The 19,639-nt window shown below is 40.2% G+C and overlaps 1 protein-coding gene across 1 annotated transcript in view; it reads right to left on the reverse strand.

Moving 5' to 3' along the window:
• The window catches only part of CNGB3 (cyclic nucleotide gated channel subunit beta 3), a 109,666-nt gene that overhangs the window by 63,205 nt on the left and 26,822 nt on the right, over positions 1-19,639 (reverse strand). The window contains exons 4-6 of the mRNA XM_010979349.3: positions 3,836-3,990; positions 2,336-2,464; positions 1,260-1,468 (exon numbers count right to left, since the gene is read on the reverse strand). Of these exons, the coding sequence (XP_010977651.3) occupies positions 1,260-1,468; positions 2,336-2,464; positions 3,836-3,990 (493 nt within the window). The remainder of the gene's footprint in view (positions 1-1,259; positions 1,469-2,335; positions 2,465-3,835; positions 3,991-19,639) is intronic.

Here is a 19,639-nt window from a genome sequence, read left to right on the forward strand (position 1 = left end):
TGAAATTAGCACTCCTTGTTTTGGGTGTTGTTTACTTCTTATTTGTAACCATCACCATCATTCATCAAGCTGCCAGTGAGATCTGGGGACCGTACTGGTGAGTTAACTAATGCTCTGAAGTCCACACAAGGAATATTTTGAACATATTTTTGCTACAGCTTTGGCTCTTGCCTTTAGAATTTCTTCTTAGAAAAGATTTCAAATGTAGGCGGCATTCTCAAACAAATAGTGTTTTTTTAAAATTTTAAATTTTGAAATAGTATCTTTTTTTAAATTTTTAATGGAGGTACTGGGGATTGAACCCAGGACCTTGTGCATGCCAAGCATGCGCTCTACCACTGAGCTACACCCACCCCCAATAAACAGTATTAAAAAAAAGAAAAACCCAGACTACTCCTTTCAGGTTTTTGATAATTTAAAGTCACCTGAAGAGTCAAAAAGAAATATTGACGAAATTAAGGAACCTACTTGTCTTCTCCAAAAACATACGAGCCCAAGGGCCATATGTTGGTCACTCTGCTCTTTCCATGGTGACATTGGTGGCTCTGTTCTGTGCAGCCCTCATGGGGACTGTGATGAAGATACTACAGTGGACATCAGTTGAAAAGGAAGCACTGTTCTAGTCAGCCAGGGAAGGGACTGGGGGTCTAAGAGGCAATAAGATGCGAGTATGTGGTTGTGAAAACATATTCTTCTGTTTCTGTCTTTGATTGATTGGATTGGCTATGAAATTCCTTCTAGAGGGAGAATAAACCCAGGAGAAGATGATTTCTCCTATGGGGAAGAAAGCTATTCCTGAGGCTGACCCATTGCATTTGATGATGAGGAGTAGGGGATGGGGTGTGATCAGTCTGGAAGGTGAAGAATGAAAAAAAGATAAGCACCAGACACAGTTCCAGCATCTTATGTGCAGCAGTTCACTCAGTCTTCCCATCAATACTGTGAAGGCACTATTGTTACTCCCATTTTTAAGATGGGGAAACTAAGGCTCGGGAAGATGTAAGGTCCCCAGCACATAGCGAGTGCTCAATGGCTGTTTTGTTATTATTGTTGCTATTATTATTACACTGGTGGTTTCTGGTGGTTTCCAGTGTTTGAAGATCCATACATGCAGACAGCAAGTCAGACTTTAAAAACACAGTGATGCTACCAGTTAGTCACACATTAAATAAGCCAGTGTTGTTATTATTATTATAATTTTTTTGTACTTCAATCTGCCATTCTTTTGTCAGTTTCTGCTTCTTCCAAGTCCTACTTACTATGATGTCTCCTCCTCTCATAAACTGGAGCCGGGGCTGGATGAGCAGCAGATCGAACAGGTAGATGAAGTCACATGCGATGTCCGTGACAAGCCAGTAGTGTGTGTTGTCTGGCGTTTGATACGGAAAGACCGCGCGCAGAGGTACCAGCCAGCAGTTCCAGTTGTAGGCGATGGCGACGGGCAAGAGCCATAGGAGACAGAACCGACCTAGAAAAACAGCGACTGGAGTCCGCCACGTGGCGTGGAAAATTCATTACAATAATTCCATTGCTTCGTTTGGTAAAGTCGCGGCACTCCCCCTTCCCGAGATAACAATTTGTGTAAGAGGTTCTACTGAAGGCATTCAGCACAGTTCTGCCCCGGAGCTGAGGCACTGGGCTTTACAAGGGATGTTAAGTGAGCTTATCAGCTTTTCTGACATTGGTGCCTGTCCTTTCGGTCTCCTAGAGACGCGGCCACAGAATCTGTGCCCCCAGGTAACTATACTGTTTGGATCAGGAGAGGGGAACCCAGGGAGAAGTGGGAGGTACCGTGACCGGGAAACCGCAGCAGTTTGCCTTCTGCTTGCCAGTAATTAAGCTGTAGGATCACCCAAGGCACTGAGCCAAAGACCACATCTTGCCTGCAGGGGTGTGACTGAAGTGGGGAGGGGGGAGAATCAGCAGGGAAGGCAGTCCACGCCCTTGCACACGTGACTCTCTGCCCCAGGGAGGCTGTCGGAAGGGGTCTGCCAATTAATTAACAATTCGAAGCCATGGAAGAAGACACTCCATAATGATTTTGGGGGAAGGGGTGGAGTTTCAGTGTCCATATTGCTGAATGCTTTGGGATTTCTTTTCAAAGGTCATTAGGGACAAGACAGGCCCCGGACTGGCTTTTAAAAACAGACAGGAATATTTTATCTCTCATCTTCCCCGGAAAGGGGCAAACGATCCATTGCAGATAATTCAGTTTAAATGTGGATGGTTCCGAATGTGGGCTGGGGAAAAGGGAAGCCGCCTGTGACTTTGGGTTCCAGGGGTTCTTGGCAACAGCCAGCCCATCCCTCCGAGCCAGTCCGCCCTGTGACGGTACCTGTGTTTGAATCTATGCTTCTCGGAAGTCTGATCCGCTTTAGGTGCTCTGTCAGGGGCACCTTCTGGTGATGCTCTTCTTTGAGCATGGCACTGCTTTCTTGTGCTGATGACACAACGGTGGGCTTTGCTTTATAGGGGGAAAAAACGGGAACATTTTTAAGAGTTAGCTTAATGAGGAAACACTTGGATTTTTTGGAGTCAAATCGTTCCAGAATCTCCGCCTCTCAATGCAGGCAGATGCGGCATTTCATGACCTTTAAAAATACTGTCATTTATGAAAATAATCCAGGTAACAAAAGCCTTGAAATTTGGAAATAATCAACAGGCTGAAAGCTCACTAATGAAATGTCTCAAAGGTGTTACCGATAGGCTATTTTAAACACAAGCTTCGTGCTCACATATTTTGAAGCATTAATAGTGCTTTGGATTTACATTGAGTAGAAACATTACAGACGTACGATTTCCCACAGGTTTCAGCTTCCTGCTTTTTTAGCTTCATACATGTCCTTCCAGTTTTGGGTGAGCAAAACTCAAACTATTTTCTTTTCACTACATCTTTATCAAATTGTATGGACTATAGTTTTGACTCTTCTCTTTAAAAAGAAACTATTATACAATACATCGTTTATTTTGAAAATCCAGCTTCCTTTCTGCAGAATTGTAAGGAAACCCTCAACTCCACTGTAAGTAATAAACAATTTTATTTCTGTGTATCCGTTATTAAACACAACTTGCTCCTCTACTTTGTCTATGCATATATAAACATTTTAAATGGATGTAATTGTGATATATATAGATATTTATATGTGACATATATATCTGACTTTTGTGCTCTACTTTTCTGTACTTATTAATTTTTCATAAATATTTCTGTAATTATTAGAGAGATTAATAATTGGCTTTCCTCATGTGATTAGTTCGTGGATGTCCTTTGCTCTGTTGTGAACTCAGGCAGTGTTCTTGTATTTTTATTATACGTGCTTTGTAAATTATCGGTATTATTAATTAATATTTACAAGAAATCTTGCTGTAGCAGATACCGCTGTTGGCTTGCTCACATACTGTGGGCTAGAGGTCACAGGCAGAGGGCTCCTGCATCTCTCTGCCTGGGGTTTTCTCCCAGCTGGCCTGCTTTAAGTGCTGAAATGTTAGCAACGCGCCCCAGCAGCAGCCGTCAGCCAATGAAGGACAGGAGTTGGTGGATTGATACCCCAGCTTCCTCCTCCATCAGGGTAATTCTTATATGTCATCCACACGGATTTTCAGCTGGACGGAGCCCCACTGCAGTAACCCTGTCATTCACATACCTTCATTGTCTTAACTCCCTTCTCTCTGTTTCCTGCTCTCACTTTTCTAGAGCACCCTCAATATAAAATGTTTGTATCTAAAATCACTGTCTCGACACCTGCTTTTGCGGGAACCCAAACTAAGACATTTGCAAAATACGTGTCCACTCATAACGTCCTTCTTCCCAGTACTTTGAGGTGATGCTGCTCACCAGTCTGGGGGCTGGCCTCAGGAGAGGACAGATCGTCTTCTGCCAGCTTTTTCTTGTAGAAGTCTGTTCTTTGGCGCAGCCTTCTCACCAGGTTATGTAGCTGGGCATCGGCATACTCGTTAATAACAGGGGCTCCAAGTGGTTTGGTTTTTGGACTAAATGGGAAAGAAGATGGCAACAGAGTCAGATCCATGAGGAAATACATACTGGGAAGGGGGCTGAGTCTTTTTACCTTCCTTATATACCCAAGATTATCAACTGCTCCTTTCTGCAATTGACTCGAACAACCCAAGAATTAAGTTTGATGGAGACAGTCCCCGTGCAACCCAGATTTGCCACTGAAAAATTAGAATCCATGAGTAGCAAGTGGTCATTCTTGGCCATATTGAATCTTGATGACTGTGATTCTGCCGTTGAATTGTACAGTGAGAAGGGAAAAAGCCGTAGCTGCCATGGTAGGCAGAATTCTAAGACGGCTCCTTGGTGCCCGTGTCCTGCCTAATCCCAGGGGCAATGGACATGGTGAATTTTACTCCCGTAACTGGTTGTGTTACATGGCTCACTTGACTTTGACAAAAGGAGATTATACACATGGGACTGATGTAATCAAACAAGCCCTTTAAAAGCAGAGTGTTTCTCTATCTGGTGACAGAGCAGAAAGTCAGAGATTTGAAGCACAAGGGGAATTTTACTTGAGAGACATCCTCCATTTTTGGCCCTGAAGGAGAAAGAGGACCCCTGATAAGAACTGCCTGGGGCCTCTAGGAGCTCAGTGGTCCATGGCTGGTTGATAACAAGGAAACAAGGACCTCAGTCCTACAACCACAAGAAACTGCAGCCGACAATAATTTGAAAGAATTTGGAAGTAGGTTCTTCTTCAGTGTCTCCAGGTGAGAGCCTGGCTGAAACCTTGATTCCAGGTGTGTGACTTTAAGCAGAGAACCCAGCCAAGCCCACTCAGACTTCTGATCTATGGAACTGAGAGCTAATAAATGGGTGTTGTTTTAAGTCACTAAGTTGGTGATGATTTGTTACGCAGCAATGGAAAACCAGTATACCTAGTGTGCTTTAATGAACTTCCAGGGAAGCATACAAACAGGGTATAACACATCAACTAGTGTGCTTCACAGCGACCTGAGTTTCCCCACAGGTTTTCCTCAAAGCTCTGACTCACTTTCTACTTTCCTTCTGAGGCCCAACACTGGGTCTACACAGGCCCACATAGATTCTATCCATTCTCACCCCCTCATATCCATATCTGTCTTTTTTTTTTTTTTTAACTTTTATTATCCAATTAAAAAAATTTTTTTTTGAGGAGGGAGGTAAGTAGGTTTATTCATTTACTTATTTTTAGAGGAGGTACTAGGGATAGAACCCAGGACCTTGTGCGTGCTAAGCATGTGCTCTGCCCCTTGCGCTATGCCCTCCCCCCATATCTGCCCTTGTAATCTCACTTCCAAACTGGAACCTATGGGGTTCACAATGAAATTGGGTAACCTGCAGCTTCCACTTAAAGAGAGCCCTAGTATGAGTTCCTCTTCACCACTAATCTCCATTTTCCACCACCAATATATCATATCTAATTGTTTACAAATTCCCAGGCCATTGGTGTCTTTCTCTCTCCCCTTCTAACGATCATCGTGTAATTTATATCTCTTTCAGATGCCCAAAGTCCTGCTTCAGCATCAAGATTCTTCAAGTGTGTCCCATCAGGACCTTTATAGACCATTCAAGGATGGTGAAGACGGAGCCGCAGCGGAAGAAAGCCTGACACATCATGAATAATACAGAAATAGGGGGGCATTAGGGCCATAAAACTAGGAAAACCTATTTTTTTTGATTAAGAAGTGCTGTCATTTATATCATTTCACAAATTTCTGCTTAAAACCTTAGTATTCCTAGAGGTTTATTCATCCACCGAACAGTTACTGAGTTTCTACTTTATATACTGGAAATATAAAGATGAGTTTGCAGACACTGGCCCTATTTTTTACGTGTGTATATATATATATATATATATATATATATATATATATATATATATATATATTTTATTGAAGTATGGATAATTCTTTATATATAAATATGGAGGTAATCAGGTTTACTTACTTATTCTTATAAGGGGTGCTGGGGATTGAACCCAGGACTTGTGTGTGCTTCACATGTGCTCTACCACTTGAGCTATACCGTCTCCACCTCCTATTTTTTTTTTCCAGTTCAGTATTCAAATATTTTTATTGAAGAATAGTCAGTTTACAATGCTGTGTTTATTTTTGTATTTATAACTGAATCACTATGCTGAAACTAGCACTATTAATATTCATAGTTGAATGGGGGAGGCAAGGATGTAAATAAGCAGCTAATAATAAGTAATAAAAATATGCACAAGATGGCATACCCACGTTGAACTTGGCCTGGGGTATCAAGGAGCGGCTTCGCAGTGGAAGTATCCTAAGTCTGAAAGGACTGGAAGGCTTTTGACAGGAAAATGTAAGAACAATGTGCTCAAAGATGTGAAAAGAAACATGACACATTCAGCAAGTACTCTGATGTGACTGGAAGAGAGTGTGTAGGTGGAGGGGACCAGGTGGTGGGGGGAAGGCAGGAGTGATGGTGATTTGGTATGGAAAGGTGAGTGGGCTCAGGTCATGATGGTTCCTGTAGGATCCGCTCAGGAGAATAGACGTTAACTTGTAGGATAATGGGAATCAATGGAGAATATTAAGCAAATGAAGGGTATGAGAAGATAGAAGTTTTGGAAAAGTAGCAATAGTAGGATCGCTGAACAGGAGCAGTGTAAATTCATGGAGGCAAGGAAAGAAGCTACTAGGTTAGGTTAGTTAGTGAGGGGAAAAGAGAGGGACTAAAGAAGCATTTTAGGGGCAGACGTCAAAGAATTTGAACTTTCTGGATCTTTTGGATAAATCCAAATAAAGAATCAAGAATAATTTCTAAGTTTTTATTCCAAGAGACTTAGATCCACAAAATTTCTGTTACAAGAGACTAGATTCATGAAAACATTAATATACATTGAAATTCAGAAAGATGTTTGTGTGTGGTGCGTATATGGAAAAATTGAGTTGTGTGTATGTGTGTGTGTGTGTGTTCATGATGTTTGTAGGACCTTGTGTGATAAGACCGTGTTTGTAATACCCAGGAAACATTTAGGAATACAATTCTGGCACCATGGTCCTTATTCATTGGCCCCTCCTCTACTTAGGTATATAATTTACTGTCCTGGGTGTTGGGTTTATTTTTTCAGCTAACATTACTTTCCTTAAAATTAGTAATCATTGACAGGGCAGCTGATCACCTGGGTACAGTTCTACATTTTGGAGGTCAGTAATGTGGAATACTCCCTCAGTTTATTCTTCATCCGAGAGTGTACGTTTTAAGTTCCTCTCAAGTTGAAACTCTCTTCCTGTTCCAACGATTGCACCTTAGTGTCATATTGGAAATCAGAACAGAATTTTAAAATTATGATCTTAGATTATGGTAATAACAATTTAATTATAAATTAATTGACTCTTATGTTCCAAAAGACAGAATTAAGACTATGGAATATCAAAATACTGCATATGTGTACCATTTCCAATAGACCATTTTTTAGCCTTTATGGATTCTTGTTGAATGTTGTCTCTGATGCTGGCCCAGGACAAATAATGTCCTGACATCCACAATAATCAATAAAAATAAAAAAAAAAAAAACTGCTGAAGCCGTCTAGTCTTTTATTGCTTGAAAACTACAGTTAGTTTGGATAGAAGTTTAATTTCCCATATTTCAATCTCACTGTGTTAGATCCTTTTCACTAAATTTATAAGGTTGTCAGAGCATTTTTTTTGTACAATGCTCATAATCTTCCAGTCTTAGCAAGTGGTGAATCCTTTAATCTTCCCTCTCAGGTTCTTTAAGTGCAGAGTCAGTTGGAATGAAAAATACAGTTTAGCCTCTTTCCCACTTATCTTCTTCCCTTCTTCCTCCCCTCCCCATCTTTCTCCCTAATTCCCCCCCTTTTCCCTTCCTTCTTTCCTCCCTCCCTTCCTCCCTTCTTTCCCTTCGTCTTTCCTTCCTTCCTTTCCTCCTTCCTCCCTTTCTTCCTTCCTTTCTTCTCTGTCTCTTTTCAATCCAAATCAAGCCAAATAAAATAGCAAAGCATCCACAAAATTTTAACATGCTCAATTTCTTGTTTTAGTAATACAGATACACTTCACTGCTACAATTTTTTTGTTTGTTTGTTTTTTGCTATACATTTTTATTTCAACTTCAAAAAAAGGAAGCCTGAGCATTTCCAAACTAATTACCACAGAATAAGAGCAACACCCTATGAGAAGCAATATTTTAAATAGGATTATTACACTTTAATATAAACATCTGAAACTCCTTGCGGTATTTAAAAAAAATTGTCAGTGATGAACTCAGCTCTGTCTAGGGCTTTTGTGTAGCACCTTAGAGATTATTAAGGCATATTGCTTGTCATTTCCAGACGCTTACATACTCAGCACCATTTAGTTGACCATATGGAAATTTATCACTAGGGAACTTCTGTGATTAAGTATTTTCAGCTAGATGTATGTAAAAGGCAGCTATAGTAAAAATTCTGGAAATTGTTCTTAGTGTAGGATTTGTCTCTTTAATGTTATTTTCTTCTTACAAAAAGTCTCCCAGTGACAGTGATCAAGATTAAATTGTTTAAATTCTCACTCTTTTTCTATCCTCACCTCCAACAGCTTCTGGTGATGGTATGAATCAAAACCAGAACAGTCCAAAGTGGATGAACTGGTAGATTAAAGGGAAAGAATATTTTTGGATATTTCCAATTCTGGATAATTATCATTTTTGAAATAATTTAAAATATAAAAAATATTACAAATATTGAATCCTAACTCTACTAAAATCCCTGTCTCCTTAGCCTGGAAAGAATGCTTTTTTTTTTTTTAATACTTTGATAATTGATGAGAATTAATCATTTTTATATTTTAGTAGCTATGAGCTCATAATTTTTCAAATCAAATTTTATGCAGATAGTATATATCCCTTAGACTTTCCTTGGCTATAGAAAAATCTCTCTGGCAAGCAGAAGGAAACAAAGTACAAACTGGAACTTCAAAATTTCAAGTCTGAGATGGCAAAATATGTCAACAAGAGTAATGTTACCAAATTCATGGGATTTCATTTCTTCGTGTTGAAGTATTTCCTGAAATGTGGGCCTCTAACTCTACAATAATCCATAATTTTTGTGGATTAGGGTGCATAAGGCAAGGTTCGAAGGATCTCTCAGCAGACCTCTAATCTGATGCTTCTCAAGACAGAATCCTTTCTACGGTCCATCTGGATATACAGATAATTTCCCACTCTCTCAAGATGTGTCTGCTGTGGACTTCATGAAATAATTTAAAAGATTAGCAGAACAGGAAGATCATGGTGTAGTGGGCTGTTATCTAAAACGGCTCTCTTACCGGACAATCCCTATCATGCCATTCATGACACATTAAAAAAATTATTCAATAGAGAATCACCTGGAAATGGTTACTTCCCTTGTGGTATTTTTGCAGTCTTTTGTTACGCATTTTACTGTTTAAGACATTAAAATTAATTTTTTAATGATTGAAACAAATTATTATTGAGGACTTGGAAGATACAGGAAGGGGAAGAAAAACAATATGAGTTTCAGGTCTGCTCTTCAAAGAAAATCACTATTAACATTCTGGTGTTTATTCTGTATCTAGAATTGAAAACGTATATATGAGATTAGATGACTTGTACGACTCTGTGTTCTGTTTTTTTGTTGTTAATAATTTTTTAGAATTAGAATTTCCTTGTAAACATTTTAATGGCTACATAATAACCACATTTAATGCGGTTAATACTATAAAATGCTTTCTAATCGTTTTTCGTATCACGGCACATCTAGAGAATGGCAGTTTTTAAGACACTCTGAGGTGAACAGATGCAGGTGCTTGAGGTCCGAGGCAACTGTCCTGGGGCTCCGGCTGCAGGGACAGACCCTGTTACTGCCTTTGAGGGCTGAGAGGATAAGTGATTGTGTAACCGCTTCACCAGGGGGGCGGTTCTCAAGGCTTGTCTGTGCTGTTCTATCACTGGGCATTTTATGATGCGTATACATTTGTAATATTATACATAATGTTGTAATATCATCTTTGATCACAAAGCTTTTTGCACATTTATGGATCTTTCCTTAGAATAAATTCTCCAAAATAGTAGCACTGACTATTTGTGAGTATGGATATTTCTGCTGCATGTCAATTGTTTTTCTAAAGGTATATAGTGAACATTTGAGAATGTCTATTTTACTTTCCCTCCTCCAGCACTGGCTATTCTTTTGAAAACATTTCTGCTAATTTGGTAGCCTGAAAAATGGCTTGTCGGTTTTGAGTCCTCTCTAGGTGAACGCTTTCACATTTACTTGTGCATCATTTTTTTTTTAACTTGTTAATTTCCAGTTTTGACGTCAGATTCTTTTTCCCATCTCTCTGTACGAGATTTTCATACATTACATAAGTATAAACATTTTCTCTGCTTATTGTGTCCCTGCTCATTTAAAATAGGGAAGTTTTTACTTTGATATAGTTGGATCATCCACATTTTACTTTGCCATTTCTTCCAGCTTAGAAAGTTCTCCCTGTGTTTGATAAAAGTTCTCCCTGTATTTGATAAAAGTTCACTTTAATTTTCTTATCATGTTTGAAAATTGGTTTTGGATCACATTCCAGGCATCTGTAATCTATTTGGCTCCTTGATCTGATGTGAGGATCTAAATACACCTTCCTTTCTTCAAAATAGCTCACCACCTAACACGATGTTTTGAAATCTTTCATGCTCTTGTGATTTATGATGTCATCCCCACCGTCCATTAATGTATTATTCTTTTTCTAATCACAGATTTCTTTTTCAAAAAAGGCTAATTAATCCTCCCTAAACATACAAATATTTATAAATAACATAATTCCTAATTCATAGCTTTATTACGGGATCCCTTTCCTTCCAATTACAGGCGTGGTCAGAATGAAACATAGTGTTTATGCATTGCGTTGGTAAAGAGAGATGGGGGTGGGGAGGAGGAGGAGGAGAAAACGAGAGCTTTTTGATCATTTATTCTTCCGTAGCAGGAGCTGGCCGAGTGCACTCAGTTTAATTTCTTTTCTAATCATTTCCTCCTACCCCTTAGTCATTGTTTCCCTTTGATCTTGTTTTTCGTCTCTGCAATTATTCCGGTTTTGCACGTTGCTGCATCGCACTCAACGGACGGACGGGCACTAGAGGGCAGTGGGCGCGCACGGTCAGGGGTGCAGACCTGGACGCTGCTCAAAGGCAGTTCTGAGCAAAGTTCAAGCTTTGTTGTGACTGACTGCTGCTGTGGCCCTTTTTCCTAACTTAATCCATACTTTGGTTCGGCAGCCCCCAGCCCAGGAGGAGCCAGTGCTGGGCAGACTCCTGCAGGCTGCCAGGAAGCTTGTACAAGCAAGGAAAACCTTTTTTTTTTTGGTCTTACACTATGAACTTACTTATTCACTCATTTATTCATTTGTATTTTTCACCAGAGTGAGTAACTCGGGTGTTATATCTGCGTGTTGTGATGAAGAGTGGCTTTTGCTTTCAGTTTGTGCTATTTTTCAGATTTCCTACAGTGGACATGTGTAAAAAATACACTATGAGAAAGAATAAATACTATGAAAATGAATACTTATTGTTCCTAGCAGTCAAAACTCACTGCAAGTGATTAAAGGACCGTGCGTATGCCAGAGAGAGAGGGGGAAGAAAATCCATCAAGCTGTGTTTTCCTATATTGTCAACCAGGGATGCTGCAAACATGGCTGTCGGCAATGACAAAGCCAAAGGAATAGGTTCGCAGAGAAGAAAAGGAGAACATAAATCACTGGAAACTAGGCTTATTTGAAGCTGCCTGGGTGGGAGGTCCTGCCTCATCCCCCCAAACAGAAAGCCTTGTGGCCTTTGCCACCTCCTTGCAGGCCCTTTCTGCCCAGACTTTGGAACCACCTCGGGGACCTGGAGGCCCCTCTCCCGTGGGTTGATCTCTAGCTGATTTCACCCACACTGGGGGGAGCTGAACGGGGAGCTCTGTGTTAGGGGTGTCAGCAGCGACGTGTTCCGACGTAGAACTTGGAATAGAGCTTCTCACAGATTCGTTCTGCGGTTCTTTCCAAGCGGCACTGGTCTGAAGTAAATTATAATCTAATTTGAATTCTGTAGGTCTGCCTTGGCATCTAAGTGCTACTTTTAACATTGTTACAATGGAACAAAGTGCATTAGGAGTTTCAAACAACCAATGACTTCTATTTTTTTTAAATGTAGAGGATCATCTGTACAAGCAAATGACAGGGGGTAACAGGTCTCCTTCATTCTGGGGTCACTAGCAAGCCAGGAACTAGAAATGTGGTCTTAGCAGCTAAATTTAAGGACAGATTAGAGTTCAAATTAGATTTGGAATTAATTTACACATGCCCAAGCATTTAAAGCTGTCCACAGACTGTAAACCCCTCCCCAAACTTCTCAAAAAGCATCTTGGAAGAAGCAAGTTGCCTAGGAATTCTAATTAATTCTGCTGAAGTTGTTTGCCAATATTTCACTTTGAGCAGAATTCTCATATGTATTTCTGTCAGTGAGTAGGCAGCTTTTTTTTCAGGGCCAATTAAAATTCAGGTCTTGGAAAGTTTTCATTGTCATTGCTTTAAGTTTTCTTGACTATACTTACCTGCCAAAATTAGACTACGGTTCAGTAAACTATTTGAATTCTCCAGAATGGATAAACTTCAGAGGTAAATAAAAATAAAAGGTGGCCCTTTCAAAGTTGTCCATCCCTGGACTTGGGCATATGTTATGTTAATGGCAAAAGGTTGCAGACTTTAACATGAGAGGTTATCTGGGTGGGCCCAGTCTGATCATGTAAGCCTCTGAAAACAGAAGACCTTTCCTGGTTACAAACAGAAAATATTATCAAATCCAAATACTGAGGACTGTTTGGGTACCAGGGACATACCTGACATGAGTGTATAAGGATTCAGAGCTTTGGGGATGGAGCCACGGATGGCTTACATATGGTGCCGGAGGCTTTGGCCTCCGGTGGGCAGTGAGGTGTTCAATTGCTGGGCCTCCTACATGTGTATTTGCCCCAATGCATGGAGTTGATCCCGTGGTGTAGACACAGTGAGATATGGAGTAGAAAAAAGGATGATGTAGAACCAGCTGCATATTTGAAGCATCCAAGACAGAAACTTGTTATTACACCCGGCTGAGTCTTCACCACATCATTGATGAGCAAGAATTGTTAATTTCAGAACTTTCTTTATTGAGGCCCTGTGTTAAGAGTGAGCTAAATATGCGAATTTCATTGTACTTGTTTGTATAAATTGCCTGTTAATCAGACCACAGTTCCTTCCATACTGTGGTTTATATTCCTCAGTGAATCTTTTCAAAATTGTCTTAATAAAGTAAGGAGTGAAGTACTTTTTCAGTTCCTATTAAAACCAAATATCTGATCTAAGAGGAATAGATTGATAATTGAGTAAAAATTGCTGTGCTTAAGGGGGGCAAGTAGGCAAGCAGGCCCTCTTCCCCACAGATTAATGTCTGAACGAGGTCTATTTAAGTCTACGTGAACCATATGTTACATTTCCAGTTCCTTTCAAAACACATGTTGGTACGATTTAAGCAAAACATTCATTACTTTAAAAAAAATCCTCTGATTCTAATTTTAAAAGCATCTGAGTAAATGCATTGCTCATTAGTGCGAGAAAAACACTGCACTGAGCTCCAAGTGGGTAAAAGTGCAGCAGCCTTGAGAGCTCTTTAGTGCGGCCGCCATTTCTATCTTAATCCTGGGGGAAGGAGACCCTTTTCTCCAATTAGCTTTGCCTTGAATAGAAGGCTCACTGTGTCCCATAGCCTAGTGCTTTTGTTACACGGGCAGATGCCTACTGAAGCCCAGACTTTAACCATCATTCTCTTTTCATTTGAGTCTTAAATCATGTCCTAGATTCTGGAGGTGAACAACCTACGGCAATCACCACCTGATTACCGTGCTGTCTCCAAATCTGGTTGTCATGTGAGTCATTCGAATGATTGCAGTTAAAACCAACAATTGTCAACAGGAAATCAAATGCGTAACTTTTACTTCTTGTACTTGTGGAATCAGTTAAAAGCATGAGGGTCCAATTTTGTTTTTGACCTCAACTGGCTTACAAGCATATTAAATTGTGAATTTGCTCTGAGCCGTTGAAAAAGACTTTGGACGGATTTTGTGATTAAAAATATTGTAAAATCAGACATGGAGTTTGATTAAATATATTCATGGAAGGAGATGTGCAGTTACTTAAGAGAAATTAATTTGACAATATTTTAAATTTAAGAATTTTAAGAATGAAGTAAATATTTATGGGAAAAAACATTATCTTCCTGCCACAATTATATAATTGGGGGGAATCTCATTCAGTCATTCATTCATTCAGCATTTATTTATTGTAGGTTTACTATATGCGAGGGACTCTTCTTGGCATTGGGACTATAGAAGTTCTTCTCTGAAGTATCTTATCTTCTGTTGGGGCGAGATGGACAATATAGACGTTTAAAAAATACAGAATATATGAGGTGATGATAAATGCTACAAAGAAAAACAAGTCAGAATAAGGGAGCTGAGAAGTCAAAGGACTGTGATTGTCTACGCGATGGTCTGGGAACGTCCCTCCAGTAAGGTGACCTTTGAGCAGAAGTGAGGGAGGAGGTCATGAGAGATCTGAGGGAAGACTGTTCCAGCGTGCGTGGGTCAGGGTGAGGGTGTGAGTGGTGGGAGCTAAGGTTTGAGGAGCAGTGGAGAGGTTGGGGGAGGGGGATAATGTAAGGCCCTGTAGGCCATTGTGAGAACTTCAACTTTCACTCAAAATGAAATGGGAAGCCACTGGAGAGTCTGGAGGAGAAAGAGATGATTTGCCTTTCAACATGGTCACCCAGGCTGTTTTGTTGAACACAGATCATAGGGGTGCAAACAGTGGACAGGAGGACATTGCAATAGCTATGTGAGAGATGATGGACTAGGGTTGTGGCAGTGAAGATGTTGAGATGTAGTAAATTCTGAGTATATCCCAAAGGAATAGCCAACAGAATTTGCTATTGGATTGGCTATGTGAACCTAGAAAGAACTGGGTGAATTTTTGGCTTGAGAAAATAGAATGAAGTGCCTTGTACTGACATAAGAAAGACTGGAAGGAATAGATTTGGAAGAGGTGAGGGAAATTAAGAGTTGGTTTTGGATGTGTACATTTTGGCATGTCTAATAAGCACCCAGTGGAGATACTAAGTAAGCAATTGGTATTTGAAACTGAGGTTCTGGGGAGAGAACTGGACTGGAGATATAAATTTGGGAGTCATCAGGGTGTCAGTGTTGCTTAAAGCCATAGGACCAGGTAAAATCACATACTAAGGGGATGTAGGAAGGGCAGATGAGGGGTCCGAAGATTGTGCTTGGGACCTTCCAAGATTAGGGGCTGGGGAGATGAGGAGGAGACATCAATGAACAGTGAGGGGGGTGGTCTGAGAGAGAGGTATCTGGGAAACCAAATGAGGGTTGTGTTTCAAGGAGAGAGTGAGCAATCAACCCTGGATTGCTGCTGAGGGGTTGGAAAAAGCAGAACTGTGGCTTGACCATTGGCTTCAGCAGTGTATTGGGCATTGCTGATTTTGGTAAAAGTGGATAAAACCAATAAAAACTTTCAAAAATGTAGACATAAACTGGTGGAATGAAGGAATAAAATCCTGGTTGAAACAGAATCCAGAGGACATGGGAGGAGGGGAAGTGGAAAAAGTGAATACAGATAATTGGTTTGAGGAGACGTGCTGTAGAGGGGAGCAAATAGGATGATGGCTGACGCTCCCGTGAAACTAAGGGAGGCATTTTGTTGCCATTGTTTAAATATGAGAAATACTACAACATGTTTAACGCTTATAGAAGTGATCCAACAGAGAGAGAAAAAATTACATGTAGCAGGAGAAAGGGAACACTGCCAGTGTGACATTCTGAGTAGGTGAGGGGGATGAGCTCATGAGTGGAGTCAGCCTCGAAACACCGTGTGTTCGGCTCATCCACTGTGACAGGAGCAAAGGCTGATGAAGGGTACAGATCCAATGAAGATGTCCAATGAAGACATTCAAAAGTCCATAAATCATAAATGCTGGAGAGGGTGTGGGGAAAAGGGAACCCTCTTGCACTGTTGGGAATGTAAATTGGTGCACCCATAATGGAAAACATTATGAAGGTTCCTTAAAAAACTAAAAATAGAATTACCATATGATCCAGCAATCCCATTCCTGGGCATCTGTCTGGACAAAAATATAATTCAGAAAACACATGCACCCCAATGTTCACAGCAGCACTATTTACAATAGCTAAGACATGGGAACAACCTAAATGTCCATCAGCAGATGACTGGATAAAGATGTTAGGGTATATATGTACAGTGGAATACCACTCAGACATAGAAAAGAATGAAATAATGCCATTTGCAGCAACATGGCTTGACCTAAAGATTATCATACTAAGTGAAGAAAGTCAGACAAAGAAAGACAAATGTTATATGGTATCACTTATATGTGGAATCTATGAGACAAATGAACTTATTTACAAAACAGAAATAGACTAACAGACTTAGAAAACAGACTTAGAAAACAAACTTACAGTTACCAAAGGGGAAGGAGGGTGGAGTGTGGAGGAGGGATAAATTAGGAGTTTGGGATTTGCAGATACAAACAACTATATATAAAATAGATAAGCAATAAGGTCCTACTATATAGCATAGGAAAACTATACTTAATATCTTATAATAACCTATAATGAAAATGAAATGTATATCTAACCATGTATGTATGACTGAATCACTTTGCTATAGACCAGCAACTAACACAACGTTGCAAATCAATTACAGTTCAATTAAAAAAAAAGGGCAGGGCGTATGCATTTTTTAAAATTAATTCTTATTTTGTGGTTGGCTTTATTTCTTTGATAGTCATGTAAGTTTAAACAGCTAAAGCTCTCAGTGTTCTTAGAAACAACGAATAGTATGTATATGTAAATTAAAAAATACATGTGTAGTAAAAAAAAAAAAAGATCAAGCCGTGGAAGATGCGGAAGAAACTTAGAACACATATTACTAAGTGAAAGAAGCCAGTCTGAAAAGGCTACAAACTGTACAGTTCCAACCAAATGAGAAAAGGTACAGCTACAGAAATAATAAAAAGATCGTGGTTTCCAGGGGTTTGGGGAGAAGGAGGGAGGGAGGGAGGAATGAACAGATGGAGCACAAGGGATTTTTAGGGCAATGAAGTTATTCTGTGTGATACTATAGTGGTGGCTACTTGTCATTATGCATTTGTCAAAGCCCAAAGAATGTACAGCATCAAGAGTGAACCCTCATGTAAACTATGGACTTTGGTTGATAATAATGCATCCATGTTGGTTCAACGATTGTACCAAATACACCACACTGATGAGGGATGCTGTGGGTAGGGGAGTATATATGTGTGGGTGGGGAGGGCTATGTGCAAACTCTGTATTTTCTGCTCAATTCTGCTGTGAACCTGCAACTGCTCTAAAAAAAGAGTCTATTAATTAAAAAAAAAAGGCACAGATCAGACACATGTTACACTTGGTGGTGGAAGCTTGTGGAACTTCTGATCCATGCTGCTTTGTCAACTTGTCCCCTTGCTGCTTTTTCCTACAGAGCAGACTTGTTTCTCTATTGTCTGTCAGTGTCTTACCATGACCAGGGCTTGGCTGGGCTCAAACTGGCCTGTTTCTGTGAGTTGGATGCCCAAATGAGGACTCTGGTGGACGGTCGCATGTGAACAGTTAGACTGAAATGAATCATTAGGCTCAGCAGGTGGCCGACGGCTGGCACCTTCACTAGTTGTGAGACTATTTCTCGTCTCTGCAGAATTAGGGCGAACATTTATTGGTATAGGGTCATTGGACATTCAAGCTCTCAGTTTCACGTTTTACATTATATAACGAACTGACCTGATACTATGGGATGCCAGAAGAGGGCAACAATAAATTAAGATGTTCCATTTCATGTTAAGGAAAAACTATCAAGACATTTCATGTCTCGCAAAAACAGCCGTAATTGAAAACTTCGTATACTTAAAATGAGAACAATATTTAAGCCTTAAACTATACCTATTCATAAAATATTTATCAGAAACTTAAAAAATACAAATACATTTCACTTTGTGAGTCACCCTCTGGGAATCTACCTGGAGTAGAATAAAGCACATAATATCTTATTCACAAAGCAATTATCTTCAACAGCATTTAGCAAGTGCCAGACACTGTGTTCAACATTTGAGATTGAATTGTCAACCCCTCTGGCAATTGCCTCAAGTTAGCAAATGAGTAATTCTCCCCACACCTTTGCTGACTTGCTGGAACATTCAAGTCTCTTCCTTCCTCAAAAAGGGAGGAGAGTGTGTGAGGGTGTCTGATAAGCTTCCATTGCCCATCCTGAGCCCCACAGGCCAGCTTGTTTCTAGGATGCTTATGGGGCTGTTTCCCTCAATTCATCTGCATGGCTTTTTTGCTGCTTCTTGAAAATCCATGCGCTGCAAATCACTGTACCAGTTTTGCTGTTCCCCATGGCTGAGACCATCTCTCCCTAGGTGAGAATCTCTTTCTTTCCTTTCCCGATTCATTCAGCTCTTCTGTCTGCTACTGTCACCAGGTAGGGTGGTCCCCACCTCCCCACCCCATCTCTACTCTTTTGTCCCATCTTGCTCTTGTCTCCTGCTAATGCCAGTCCTTGGCATACCCATCACTTTCCTCTTCCTAAGGAGATAAATATTTTAAAAAACACAATGAGTCATCTAGCTATTCTCTCACAATAGGGAGCTTCCATTTTACCTGTCTGAACCAGCTCTTCCAGCTTCCATCAGCCAGTGAACTTTCAAATAGAATCGACCAAACCTCTCTTCTAGGCTCTTGGTGCTGAGGCATAATTGTGCTATCATAACTGCATTAAAGAGTTTGCCTATAAAAACATGCTGTTGACGTGGAAGTCCGCTTGTTAAATAATGTCAGACAAAAGATAGCTGAAATATCTTAAAGTACAATATAAACCCAAATCCTAAAAATAACAAAAATAGTACTGAAAGGAAGTGCACAAAGTTATTCATTAAAATCCACACAGTACTCTTACAGTGTGGACTCTGTCCTCTGTGGGCTTTACATTGGGAACAGCATTCATGAATGCTTTTCCTGTAGATCGCATCTCTAACTTTATCATGGAATTATATTTTTTATCAGTGAACTTGTTTAGAGCTAGCCTACTCTTTTAAGGCAGAGGTGGTAAACTACCACTGTGTATGATAACCCAGGGCTGTGTTTTGTTAGGCCTATAGTTTAAAAGAATTTCCATTTGTTTTGGTAGTATTCACCTTGGGGTTTTCTTGAAAAATCCAAGGATGCTGGCATCATGGGACTCCCTTTTCCAGATGGTGGCTCTCCGCCGGACTTGCTCCTTGTGGAACGGGAGAACCTGGAGGTGAGCTCAAGTTCACCTCTGCCTCCCCGTCTCTCCTGGTGCTTGCTCTGTGTTTCCACGTCTCACGCGCTTTATTCAGGAGTATTATTTGCCTGCCTCATAGTCATCTGAATTTGTCTGCTTGCGTAATTTTAAAAAACTTTCCATCAATCCGTCAATTATTCTATAGTTCCCTTCACTTTGCTAGGTAAATAAGAAGACCTGTTTTTTTTTTTTCCCAGATGTCATAATTTAGCTGCCATA

The sequence above is a fragment of the Camelus dromedarius genome, chromosome 30, assembly GCF_036321535.1.
Source record: "Camelus dromedarius isolate mCamDro1 chromosome 30, mCamDro1.pat, whole genome shotgun sequence".
Classification (NCBI taxonomy): Eukaryota; Metazoa; Chordata; class Mammalia; order Artiodactyla; family Camelidae; genus Camelus; species Camelus dromedarius.